Below are 14,067 nucleotides of genomic sequence, written 5' to 3'. Positions count from 1 at the left end.
TTACAAGTCTAGATTTATGGCTGATTATGTAAGAATGTGGAGGTTGAGGTACTTTTCTCTTGACTTGACACAGAGACACAGACTTCTCAAAGGTTTCAGCAACTTGCTTTAGCTTAACTTGCAACCACAGGCACTGTACTGCCAATGAACAGAAATTCCAGGATTCTCTAAGAGTTCAAGAAGCCATATTTCTCTTATAATATAAATAACGTTTGTTCTTTTTTGGTAGCTGTCCGATTCTCATAGTGTTAATGATTCCAATATTAAACAGACTTTTCTGAGTGAAACAATGAAAATTTTGATGTTCAGGCATAGCTATTGAGACCTGTCCACTTTGTCAGGTCATTGCTAAAATAATGGTGAACCCTGCCACCAAAGAAATCAAATCTGCATGCAGTTAGAATGTTGAAAGCATGCTTCAGGTGCCTGACCGGTCTGGATGCCATGCCATGCAAGTTATTTGGGGTTGATGGTACCCTGAATGCCTTAAAACATTTGGAGCTTGGGAAGAGACAGCACACAAGTATTGTGTGGTGGGTTACCAAAGAGCAGGAAAAAGCATTTTTTTTAAAAAAAACGGTTTCTGTATGCATAATGTGTATTGACTAGTCTGTTTCTAGCTGCATCTTGTTAAAGTACAACATTATTGTTTCTCATGACAATAACCTATTGTGTTCTAATATTTTTGCACCTTTCTGTGTGCATTTCACACTGCTCCCTTTTCTTACTGACAATTAATCCTGACCAGGTCAATACATGTCACAATTTTGGTCCAGCCTATTCATTCTATGTTGTTCTATTTATGTCTCTCTCGCATATTCTGAGTATTTGGGAGTTCAGGCTACGTTGCCAGGGCAGTCATTCATTCATTCATAATTTTCAGGTAATTAAATTTGTAAATAAACCGCTGTTTAGATATGCTGACCAGTTAATTAGACAGAACATATAAATAATGTCACAATTGAGGATGTTTCACTGATACCAGAAGATGAACAGGAAGTTGTCAAACTCAACAAAGTTGTGAAGGCAGCATCCTGCTGTCTAGCATTCCCTGGGTCTTCCCCCAATCTCTTCTGCCATCTTTCATTTGAAGAAGACACCTTTCCAAAAGAGAACTGCCCTCTGACTGAGAATTCATTGGTGTTCCATATTTTTAAGGCTGGCAGTTTACATGTTGTCAATAACTTATCCAAATCCTTTCATCAGTGAACGTGGGGTAGCTACTCACATTGTTAGAAAAATATTTGTTGCCTTGCTCACTTTCATCTGAATGATGGTTTTCATTCTTTTTGGAATAAAGCTTTATTTTCTTAAACACTGTATTGATAATAGGTTAGTTTTGGCACTGGACAATTATTTGATGTCAGCTTATGGAATATAGTGGCATGGGTGGAATTTTTGTCACCTCCCTTTTGTACTCGTTGATTAGAAATTGTTTGGAAGAAGGAAGTAACTGCTGTAGCAGTTATTACATGGGATCTTGTGCAACTACAGAAAGCAATAGAAAAATTAGTTTTAAATAGACTCCAAATTCCAACAGTATGCTTAGTGATATTTGTCACAATGTTTACTACTGGTGCAAATTTTATTTGACTCTAGGTACCTGATAGATGCTGTAGACATGCATAAGATGGCTGACTACATTTTATTTTGATAAGCTGTTTAAATTGAGATGGCTTCTGTCTTTGGTTTGTTAGCTGTTAGGCGTGCTACTGTTTGGAGAGAGTCACAGATAAAAGTTTATCTCTAGATAAGTGAGTTCATCATGCCAGCAATATTTGCCAAATAGAACTCATCAAATCTCATGAAAACAGAGTGGGTTTTTCACAATTATTCAACAAGTTATGTCTTTGCTGTTGACGATCAGTTTTACAAAATAATACACAACATATCTGGGGCATTATTACTGTGCTAGAGGAATTTATAATCTTTCAATTTAATTGTTATTCAAAGCATCCAATTTTGAAGGTCAGTGAATCGTGTTCATGTGAGCAAAACTGATAGTGTAGGAACAGAGTTTGCATACTTATCAGTAGTAGAAAAGCTTTGTTAGACTTTAATAACTAACTTATCCATCTTGGTACACAGGTTTCAAATAAATTTTGTGTGCTACAAAATTTATAGCAACTTGCTATCATTTGAATGAATAATTGTAGTAAATATTTAATCATGCTTAACTGCATACATTTTTTAAAAAACCTTGACTTGAGAAAATTTTATTTCAGATTAATACCTGTCCTTGTGAATGGGATGAAATATTCAGAGATTGATATTATTCTTCTTAAGGTGAGTTATATTGTTTATATCTAAGCTCAGTAATTTTGAAGTAGCTTGTTATTAAGCAGTCCACATCCATATGCAGCAAGATCTATTCATGTGAAGTAATCCACTTCCATTAGCAGCAAAACCTGGACAGCGTTCAGACTTAGTCTGATAAGTGGCGAGTAACACTCATGCCATGCAATTTCCAGAAAATGTCAGTTTCCAACAGGAAGGAATCTAACTATATCTTGACATTCAATTGCATAACTAACGGTGAACCCACTTTCAAAATCCTGAAGATAACTGACGAGAAACTGAATTTGGCTGGTCACATAAATATAGTGGCTACAAGACAAATTTGAGGTCACTGAGGTAACTCACCACCTGACTAATCAAAACCTATTTGCCAAAGAACAAGCTGAAACTTTCACTTCCATGGCATCTACTCCCAAGGGGATCAATTCCACCATAGAACATCCCAGGTAGCCTCCTTCGTCAAAAACTGCAATTTCCCCTCCCACATGGTCAAGGATACCCTCCAGTGCATCTCCTCCACTTCCCCCACCTCGACCCTTGAACCCCACCCCTCCGATTGTACCAAGGACAAAACCGCCGCCGCCACCCCTCCCCCCACAGTCCTTACCTTCCACCCACCAATCTCTGGATTCAATGCATCATCCTCTGCCACTTACAAATGGACCCCACCACCAGAGATATATTTCCATCTCCACTCCTCTCTGCATTCCACAGAGATCATTTCCTCTGCAACTTCCTTATTAGGTCCATGCACCCCACTGGCAACTTCTGCACCCACACCTCCCTGCTCACTTCCATCCAAGGCCCCAAAGGATCCTTCCACGTCCGACAGATTTTCCTGCACCTCCACACACATCCTCTACTGTGTTCATTACTCCCACTGTGGTCTCCTGTATATTGGGGAGATAGAACAACAACTTGTGGAACATTTCAGAGAACATCTCTGGGACACAGTCACTAAACAAACCCACTGCCCTGTGGCCAAACACTTCAACTCCCTCTCCCACTCCGCCAAGGACATGCAAATCCCGGACTGCCTCCAGCACCAGATTCTAGCCTGGAGGAAGAACATCTCATTTTTTTGCCTTGGGTCCCTCCAACCACGTGGGATTAATGTTGACTTCATCAGTTTGCTCATCTGTCTCCGCTCTCGCTCTCGCTCTCCTTCCCCTTCCCCCCCCCTCCCCCCCCCATCCAACTCTGCACTGCCCTCTTGAACTGTCCTGCCAATCCATCATCTTTCCTACTTATCTGCTTCAATCTATCACCATCAACCCCCACCCCACCTTCATCTACCTATCACATTGCCAGCTGCCTTCCTCCCAGGCCCCTTCCATTTATCTCTCTTGGACCACCCCACATTCCCGATGAAGAGCTTATGCTCAAAACGTCCACTCTCCAGCTCCTTGGGTGCTGCCTGGCCGGCTGTGCTTTTCCACTTGCCTGGATGCGTTCTGTTCTAACTACACCAACCAGCTCCATTACTGATGTAGAGTGGCAGTTTCTCTGAGATGCACTGCAACAACTCAATTGGACTTGACTGTCTGTACTTTTCAAATCTGTTACCTCTACCACAGGGCTACACAAACTGTGTGCCGTTATCAGCCAAACATTGGGGCTTGTGAGCATCAGTGCAGTTTCTGCTCCCATATGCCTTTATCCATCCTCCACTCACAGCATTTCTCCCTCACCCTCCCCTCTCAGACATTTCTGTCCCACATGATGCCCACATCCTGTGAATAAATAAAATCATTTTGCAAGCAGCCTGGATGCTGTGAGAAAATTATGTTTTTAATGGTTAAAAGTAAATAACAATGAACTACTAAATTTTTTTCTTCAGGGTGATGTTGAGGAAGATGAAGCTGTTCCTGATAACGAACAAGACATTAAACCTCGCTTTCACCGATCCCGAACCGTTGCTCAGCAGCATGAAGAAGATGGAATCGGTGAAGAAGAGGAGGACGATGATGATCTCGATGATGATGATACGATTTCTGATTGGAATTTAAGTATGTTCAAATGAAAAATGTTACTTATTAAATTGATTTGCTTTCCTATTCGGCATCCCTTATTAATATCAAATTTAACCCTGCTTTTTTTTAAATAAAAAGTATAATTTCCAAGACCATTTTTAATTCAGGGATGTAATTCAATTATCTGTGTACACTCATTTGCTGTGGGAAATGTTTGCAAGGAATGGTTGAAGCTGGGGCGGTACTATAAGCACCTTATCATTGCAGTATACTGATCACTGTGATGTGGAATACTAAATGAAAACACTATCTCCAACAAAGTGCCCCAGCCTCATCCTGTTCGAGTAATTTTAAAAACAAGTAGAATTTGATGCACTTTATAACTTAATTGTACATCACACGCCCAATGAGCTGGAATTTAGGTTTTGGAATTATTTGTTTTTGTCTGGTTTAACATCAATACTTACTTTGAACTGAGTCCTTGTTACAGAAAGCATCTGTACAACGCTTTGGGGATAAAATCAATGGATGCTTTGTGAACAAAATTTAATGTCATCATACTATCTGAATCAAAGAGCTGGCCATTAAAATTCCACAGAGTCTGTCAACTTAGGAATTTTAATAGTGTTTCTTAAAGGGGAGTTCAAACAGGACATGAGAATTATAGGGGAGCCAGACGAAAGTATGCTTCTGGGAATAGGACTGCAAAACCAGGTAGCAGTGTTGAAGCTTTGCTGAAAGGAAACTTGTGAAGCAATGTATCAAAATTTGTAATAATAGTACTGTGTTACAGCATATGCTTGTAAGGCATGATATGAAAAGTTCAATTTTAATAGACCTCTAGTTCCTGAACAGTGTTTGCATAATTTTTCTCTTTTTAAAAGATGATTGAATAATATCCAGAAGATATGCTGTCATCTCCATTATGTAGTAGTAATTGACATAACTATTCTTTTGAGTCCAAAAAAGAACAATTATTATTATCCATTGAATATTTTTATTTTTAAGAAAGTGTTTTCTTTTATGATTACATATTCTATCAGTTTCACGAAATCAGTAAAATTCTTGAAACATTAAACTCAAACTTCCATCCATTAAGCTTTTGGTCTGTATAATTAAAAAGTAACACTCATAGTTATGTCTGATCAAACCCTGCAAATCCTTATTAAAATTTTTCACATTTTATATATTTGTTATGGCTTGACCTCATATCACATCATTACATCCAAAGAAGTCCCTTCTTAACAGCACTAAGGGCATACTTACACTCCAAGAGCTGAAACAATTCAAGAAGACAACCTTCCCCTGCGTAGTTTGGAATGGGCAGGCAATGCTGGCCCAGCCAGTGATACCCACATCCCATAAGGAAAGTTCTGTTCATCTTTTGTCGGGTTTAAATAGTCAGCTAGCTTGATTGACTCTGCTTTTAAAGACACTGCACTGTTCCTACAATAATTTTTATTTGTCTGCAGAAGTTGAGGTCCAATTTAAGGGTCTACTTTTATATACTCTTAAGTTTTAAATAAGGCATAATAAATGTAGCATAAATTATTCTTTAGGAAAGTGTTCTGCTGCTGCATTGGATGTGCTAGCTAATGTTTTCCGGGATGAATTGTTGCCTCACGTGCTGCCGCTCCTGAAAGAGCTGCTGTTTCACCCAGATTGGGTGGTGAAGGAATCTGGAATTCTGGTGCTTGGAGCTATTGCTGAAGGTGGGTTCAAGATTGCATTCTGGAAAAATTAATTTACATTTGATTTTTAAAAAAAATCATCATCCATAACATTAAAACATGGAATCTTATTATTGATTTAATGTATGTAAATTTAATTGGGTGCATACATTTTTAGTAAAAGCACATTAACATTGCAGTCATAACTTTGAATACATCGATTATAAACAGCTTCTTCTACATAGGCATGCATTTTAGATGGATTTTGAGATGCCTTTCCGTGAATAAAGAGAAATTAGTGTGTGAGAGTAACCTTGACCACTTCTGGGGGAAAAATTATTTCCTTGCTATATTTTCGATTTGAGATTGAGCTGTAGTTAAGCTATTTTGTTGTTTGTTAGATGTAGCGTAAAAAAATCATAATGAAGGGAAGAAAAGTTGTGTATTATTTGCTAGCTGTAATTTGATGAGCAAGAACTAAAATTGGTGCATGCATCGCTTCGTGACTCGTTCTGCAATTAAAATTGAGCCCTTGCCTTGGAATAATTAATGTTTCAGTCAAATTATAGCATCCCCATCTTGCCAGAGAAGTATTAATTCAGCTGATGAATTTTTAAAATTAGAATGTGATGCAATTATTTTATATAAAATTAAAATTTGATTGATATGAGTCCAGGTTTTCTACTGCAATTCTTGATCGTTTCTGAACTCTTGTTTGCTGAGTGAAGATTAAGCTTGTTCTGCACCAAGGGACAGTATTCAAAGGAAAATAACTGCTGTGATGTTGCGTGATATGGTTTGTTGCAGGCTGGGAGCACTAGAGATTGTTAGCATATTGGCAAGAAAATACAGTACCTTTCTTCACACTTGTTGAACATAGATTTTAATTTTGTAAAATGATCAATGAATTTTCCCCAATTGTTTTATAGGCTGTATGCAGGGTATGATCCCTTTCCTGCCTGAGCTTATCCCTCATCTTATTCAGTGCCTCTCTGATAAAAAAGCACTTGTGCGTTCTATAACCTGTTGGACACTCAGCCGCTATGCACACTGGGTAGTAAGTCAGCCCCCAGATACTTATTTGAAGCCATTAATGACTGAGCTGCTGAAGCGTATCTTGGACAGCAATAAACGAGTACAAGAGGCTGCCTGCAGGTATGTTACTGGATAATATTTTGAGAAGTCATTAAAAGTTTTCTGGATAGAATTATAAATTTTACATTTTTGTATTGCTGTATAAGGGAGAAGTAAATAAGATTCAAGCACCATGTGAATTGCCTTTGAACCTGACTCCCAACTGCTTGGCTTCTGAGGCTGAACTCGACTTTTTGTTTGCAATTTGGCCCTGAAAAGAACTTTTTCTCACATTTATCTATGATGTCTTATTTTTACTTCCATGACCTCACCTAATTGCCTTGATCTCAGCTCATCTGCTAAAATCTCATCTATGTTTTTCTTAGCTTCAGACATGTCTATTCCAATTCTCTCCTGGTTAGCCCCTCACATCCTTTCCTCTATAATCTTAAGGTCATCTAATGCTGTGACCGTGTCCTTAATACCACTAAGCCACTTCACACTTTCTCCTCTGCTTGTGGACATACATTAGCTTCCGTTTAGGCAATGCCTTGATTTTGGAATCTCATCTTTGCTTTCAGGTTCCTTCCTTGGCCTTGAACTTCCTTATCGTTGAAATACTATAGAATACCTGCAATATATGTGCTGATATAATTGTGGCTTCTCGAGCATTCCAGGTTTTAATTGCTCTGACTTAACGGCCATACTTTCAGTTGTTTAGGTCTTAAACTTTGGGATTCCTACTCTTCCTAATCACTTCCACTTCTGTTTCCGATTTTAAAGCGCCTCTTAAAATGCACATCCTTGACAAAGTTTTAGCCACTTGCTCTTATGTTGCCTGACGTGGCTTATTCAAATTTTGTGAAGCACCAAAGGACATTTTATACATTATTGGTGATATAAATACAAGTTTTAATTTTGCTAAATATCTTCAGGATGAATGTGCTATGCCAGTATTGTGTAAAACAACTGAATTTGCATTCTGCAAATGTTTCCTCAAGTAAATTTCAGTCATTGCTTCAATGGTTTATATTTTTGCTGTTGCCATTTTTCATTGTTATTTACTTTGAAACACAATATTGTACAGCATAGAAGGAAGTGGCTAACTCTGACGTTTTGAAAGAATTGTCCAATTTATCTGAAAATGGAGCATTTCCCCCATGATTCTGCAAATTAGTACTATTGCGTTTTTAAAAGTGAAATTTAATTCTGCCACTATTTTAGATAATGTGCTTTAGATTCTAATAAACCTTAAATAATTTGCTACTTTTACAAACAAAAAACTAATTTTGAGTTAACTGACCAAACTATATTGGCTGTTTAAAGCCCCTTTGTGCAATTTTGTTAGCATAACCCTCAGTAGGTGCTATAATGACCAGAAGTAAGCTTCATAGTTGATTTGAAGTTTGTTCAGCTAGTGTCCCTACAATTTGAGTAATTGTAGATTTTTGGGGTGCACTTAACTTATAGTTGACATAGGTCTTTAATTAGTCTGAGTTTGGAAGAGCCAATCTAAAGTTTACCAGTTCAGTTTAGTTTAAAGACCTATTTATTCCATCCACAAATATTTTTCACTAGTTTGTCTGAATTCATTAAGTTCAAAAAAAAGTGCCAAAGAAAGATGTTTAATGAATTAGTGGTTTTACAAGCAGTTCACTTCAGAATGCCTAATTGTGATACTGATTAATTGGGTACCAGTGTTGTATTCTGTTCTATTGACTGAACTTCTGTCGTAAATAGTCTTGTGCATCAAATCACTAAAACCCAGGCTATCCCTTGTTGGCCACTATTTCCTGTGCATGATCAAGCACATCATGTACTCTAATTGGACAGTTAATGCATGAACTGTCATGGACAATTCATTGTCAAACATTGATTGGCTAGGTAGTGTCTGAAAAATGTGTTGCTGGAAAAGCGCAGCAGGTCAGGCAGCATCAAAGGAGCAGGAGAATCGACGTTTCGGGCATAAGCCCTTCTTCAGGAATGAGGAGGGTGTGCCAAGCAGGCTAGGATAAAAGGTAGGGAGGAGGGACTTGGAGGAGGGGCGTTGGGAATGCGATAGGTGGAAGGAGGTTAAGGTGAGGGTGATAGGCCGGAGAGGGGTTGGAGGGTTCCTAGGCGGAAGATGAGGCGCTCTTCCTCCAGGCGTCGTGTTGCCATGGTCTGGCGAAGGAGGAGACCAAGACCAAGACCTCCTGGCTGAACACTTTAACTCCCCCTCCCACTCCGCCTAGGAACCCTCCAACCACAAAGGATGAATGCAGATTTCTCCAGCTTCCTCACTTCCCCTCCCCCACCTTTTCTCAGTTCTAACCCTCTGACTCGGATTGACCTGCAATCTTCTTCCCGACCTCTCCGCACCCACCCCCTCTCCGGCCTATCACCCTCACCTTAACCTCCTTCCACCTATCGCATTCCCAACGCCCCTCCCCCCAAGTCCCTCCTCCCTACCTTTTATCTTAGCCTGCTTGGCACACCCTCAATCATTCCTGAAGAAGGGCTTATGCCCGAAGCGTCGATTCTCCTGCTCCTTGGATGCTGCCTGACCTGCTGCGGTTTTCCAGCAACACATTTTTCAGCTCTGATCTCCAGTATCTGCAGTCCTCACTTCCTCCTAGGTAGTGTCTGCCCTATTTCCGATTAGCTTATTAAAATTAGTGGTCACCTTAGTGACAAAACTTCTCATTGTCACTTCATTAATCCTTTAATGTATTTGTCATTTTATAAGTTTGTTCCTTTTGTAACAGCTTGTCCCTCTAAACATAGCAATTCCATAGATATTTACCATAGTAAAATGACACCAGTGAACAATTAGTGTCTACTTAGAGCATGTAGTGTCATTTCCTCGTGATTAACTATTATTCCAGCTGTCTTAATTGATGCATCTAAGAATTCTCCAAAATCTATGAAAATTCTTTAACTAAAGAACTCCGTGTGATGTCATAATAACTGTTTAAACTGAAATGCACAGCTTTGAGTAACAGTTGAGTCCACTTTAAAGTATTCACTGTTGTTAACCTAAATTTGCATTGATCTGAGCTACAAAGCAGCAGTGAAACCATACATTATCCTTATTTTTGACCTTGCCATATGACTTCTTCCCCACAGAAAATATTGAACAACATACCATATTTAAATATAATGTAATTTAATTTCTCTTTTGCTTAGTTAAGTGAAATTTATTAATTATTGAAAAATAATTCAATCCTATATTTTATTCATAGTGTTGTCAGAACTGCCCCCAAGCTATACTTGTGTTGCTGAAAAGCCAAGTAATAGATTTCACTGATGAGGATATTGTCTCTGTGATGACAGCCAACTTTGTCATTCCCAACCACTACTTCAACTGAATCTGTTCATCGTTGATCTCTCATGCAATATCAGTTTATATCCACTAAACTTAGGGTAGTCTTCAGCTCTAGCTTTTAAAAAGTAATTCTGCTGCTGCTGGTGAGAATAAAGATGCATTTAGTAAGATGTGTGGACATTCTGAAAAACACATGGAAATTGAAACAAATATAAGACAAAACATTTTTCAAGACCATGCAAGTCCATTACTTAACATTGAGGCAGAGTAATTAAAGTGACAACACTACAATATTTGAACTCTAAAGAAAAGTGCTGATTTGATGTGCCTAACTCTCAATAGTATGTAATTATGTATAAGTTAGGATTTTATAAATTTGTTATTGATATGTTTGTAACAAATTCCATTATTTTGACCATGAGCAGATTTGAAGAATTAGTTCTGTGGCTGCAATTGTCCTGACTTATAGGGGTCTCTATATAAAATATTAAATGTGTTTAAGTCAAAAATATAAACTGTATATGTTACTTATTTTTTATTTGCTTTCCAGTGCTTTTGCTACCCTAGAGGAAGAAGCTTGCACAGAGTTGGTGCCATACCTTGGTTACATACTTGATACACTTGTCTTTGCTTTTAACAAATATCAACATAAGAATCTTCTAATTCTGTATGATGCTATTGGAACCCTTGCTGACTCAGTAGGGCACCATTTAAATAAGCAGGTGAGGGAAAGAAAATGCTGCAGTATAATCAATATCTTGAGTTATTAGAACTGAGAGGAAGTAAAAACTGAACAGGGTGGGGTGTAATTCTGTGGATGTCTTTTAAGATTGTGAAAAGGTTTGATAGACTGGAGGTGGTGACAGTGCTTCCACTTGTGGGTGTTGCAATCTAGGGGTGATAGTTACTAATGAATGGTTAGAAGGTGGAGCAAGGAGTAATTGAGATAAAGATTATAGGTATGTTAATGAGGAAGTTAGGTACAATCAAGAAGGACAAGAGATTGAATCATTGAGCAGATTATGTTAGTGGAAGAGGGATGTGAAGTATTGTTACCTGTGGATTGTATGGCCTGTTGCTGTGCTCTAAATTATGTGCAATATACCTATTAAGTTAGCTGTGTTCAAGTACAGTGATGTGGCAGTGTACTATTTTAGTACTCGTTTAGATACTGTGCAAAAGTTTTGCTTTACTGCTTAATTTAAAACTCATCACTTGTCAGTTTATTAGTAACCTTGGAAAATATTGGGTTTGCCACTGCCATGATTTTCTGTTACATCAATCATTTGTCGCTTACAGTCAGGAGTTTACTACTTAATATTGCCATCTCTGGCTCTTTATGTTTAAACAGTTTTATTTCAGTACTGGTTGTAAGATCTTTTCCAGAACCAGCAGTTTTAATCCAAATGTCACATTGATTAGGTATTGAGAAAAGCTTCGATAACTCTTCCTGTTTTTGGTTATAATTCCAAATTTCAAAAGTTTTCAAATTATGATATGTAATATAAGGAATGGGAGCAGGCTAGGCTATTTGGCCCTCGAACCTGCTCTGCCATTTAATAAGGTAAAGATTGATCAATTATAGCCTCAATTTAACTGCATCTCCCATCCCCACACTGCACCCATCCAATAATCCTTTTGTACCTTGCAGATGATACTTCTTGTCCGCCCTCCCCCCTCCAAAAAAAACAACCACTTCCCAACAACCCCGTAGCAGTACAAGCACATTTTCTATGATCCTATACGGAAAATCAAGGAATTCTTAACCCCGAGAATGTAAGATGGTTTTCTTGTGCAGGTTTTCAAAGCATTTCTAAATATGATATGGAATTTGCAGAATTTATTTCTGAGGCGGCAAATGAACATATTCAGTTAAGATAAACTTTATTTCAGAACAGTGGACTGGATTTTGATGTCTTGTTATGACTGGATGGCCTTGTCGGTTTACTATTTTTTTCCAACAGATTTTCTAAGGCTTTTTGCATTAGGACTTCAGATAATAAATGTTTAAAAAATAAAAATGAAATTATTGGAGAATGTTAAAAATTAAACTCTGAAGGAATAAGACTCCATACTTAGAACAGTTTATTTTCAGTACCAGTGTAGTTTGATAGCGATAAAGATGTATTGTAATATTCTAAATTCATTTAAACTTCAGTGCTCCTTTACCTTCTAGCGCATTTATCTAAATTTGTAAGAGAGTATATCTCATGTACCCCAGCTTTATGCCTTTCCACATATTTGACTGTCTAGTCTTGATGCATTACTAGCAAAACTTCTGGAAGAATGAGGCTTCTTTGGCACATGATCACAAGAGGTTACAGTCTGATTTAATAATTAGTAATAATGGTCTTTGAAAGCCTCATCACTATATTGCAAAGTTTGGACCATAATGTTGCAAGGATAGATTTTTTTTCAGGTCATTCCTGCTACTTTTCTGATATAGTTAAGTGTTTCTAAATTAAGGTGCTTTGTCTTGTTGACTAATTTACAATATTTCAGTAGAGCCATAAAATTAACCCACTTTGTGTCTCTCACAAGGAATATATACAAATGTTGATGCCTCCTCTCATTCAGAAGTGGAACATGTTGCAAGATGAAGACAAAGATCTTTTTCCCTTACTTGAGGTATTGTAGAGCTTCATGTGTTATTTGCAAAGAATATTTCATGTTAGTAGATTTATTGAAAAAGAGTTTTGGGGATTAGCAAACTCCTTTGGTCAGAGACCACTTCTCCATTTCTTTTCAAACAGAATTCCACCAGATTCGCCACTGTCTGATTGAAGAATATTCTCCTTATTTCAGTCCTAAATGGCTACCCCATCTCCTTAGAGGGTGACCCCTGCTTCTGAACTCCTTCGTCATCCTTTTTGCAGTTATCCTGTCAAGTCTTGTAAGAAATTTATAGGTTTCTGACATGCCCCCCTCATTCTTCTACATTTCAGTGCATTTGGTCCTAACTGATCTATGCCTCTTTACATATCAATACTGTCATCCCAGGAATCCATTTGTTAACATTTCTTGCACTCCTTCCCTAGCCAGAACATCCTCAGGTAAGATGATCAAAATGCATATGATACTGGAAATGTGGTCTCATCAAGGCACTGTGCAATTGCAGCAAGGTGTTCCTGCTGCTGTACGCAAATCCTTTCACTACGAAGACCATTTGCCGCCTTCACTGCCTATTGCATCTGCATGCTTACTTTCAGTGACTAGTGTGTATGGACACTAGGTCTTGTTGCATCTCCCTCTTTCCCAGTCTCTCACCATTCAGATAATCTGCTGTTTTGTCTTTGCTACCTAAGTGGATGATCTCATATCTATCTATATTATGTTGTACATCCATCTGTTATGCCTTTGCTCACTTACTTGACTTGTCCAAATTCACTGAAGCATCTCTGCACCATCCTCACAGTTTAACCTTCTACCCAGCTTTGTATCATCTACAAACATGGAGATATTGCGCTTAGTTCCCTCCATTGATACATTGTGAACAGCTGGGGTCATTATGCTGATTCCCCACAGTATTAACCTGATCACTAGCTGCCACTCAGAAAATGGGTTCCTATTCTTTGTTTCTTGTCTGCAAACCAATTCTGTCTATTTCAATGCACTACCCCAATCCCATGTGCTTTAATTTTGCACGCTGATTTCTTGTGTGCGACCTTATCAAAGGTCCAAGTAAACCACATCCACCCTTTTATGAACTTTGCTAAATACATTGTCAAAACAATTCCAGTAGATT

At 38.1% G+C, this 14,067-nt stretch overlaps 1 protein-coding gene across 6 annotated transcripts in view; it reads left to right on the top strand.

Moving 5' to 3' along the window:
• The window catches only part of tnpo1 (transportin 1), a 124,216-nt gene that overhangs the window by 69,902 nt on the left and 40,247 nt on the right, over positions 1–14,067 (top strand). For all 6 annotated transcript variants that reach the window (XM_043707736.1, XM_043707756.1, XM_043707728.1 and 3 more), the window contains 6 exons: positions 2,226–2,286; positions 4,139–4,307; positions 5,831–5,983; positions 6,871–7,096; positions 10,873–11,044; positions 12,864–12,950. In XM_043707736.1, coding sequence (XP_043563671.1) covers positions 2,226–2,286; positions 4,139–4,307; positions 5,831–5,983; positions 6,871–7,096; positions 10,873–11,044; positions 12,864–12,950 — 868 coding nt within the window. The remainder of the gene's footprint in view (positions 1–2,225; positions 2,287–4,138; positions 4,308–5,830; positions 5,984–6,870; positions 7,097–10,872; positions 11,045–12,863; positions 12,951–14,067) is intronic.

Source organism: Chiloscyllium plagiosum, chromosome 2 (genome assembly GCF_004010195.1).
Source record: "Chiloscyllium plagiosum isolate BGI_BamShark_2017 chromosome 2, ASM401019v2, whole genome shotgun sequence".
Lineage (NCBI taxonomy): Eukaryota > Metazoa > Chordata > Chondrichthyes > Orectolobiformes > Hemiscylliidae > Chiloscyllium > Chiloscyllium plagiosum.
The sequence above is the reverse complement of the archived record's forward strand: the minus strand, read 5'-3'. Positions and strand labels throughout refer to the sequence as shown.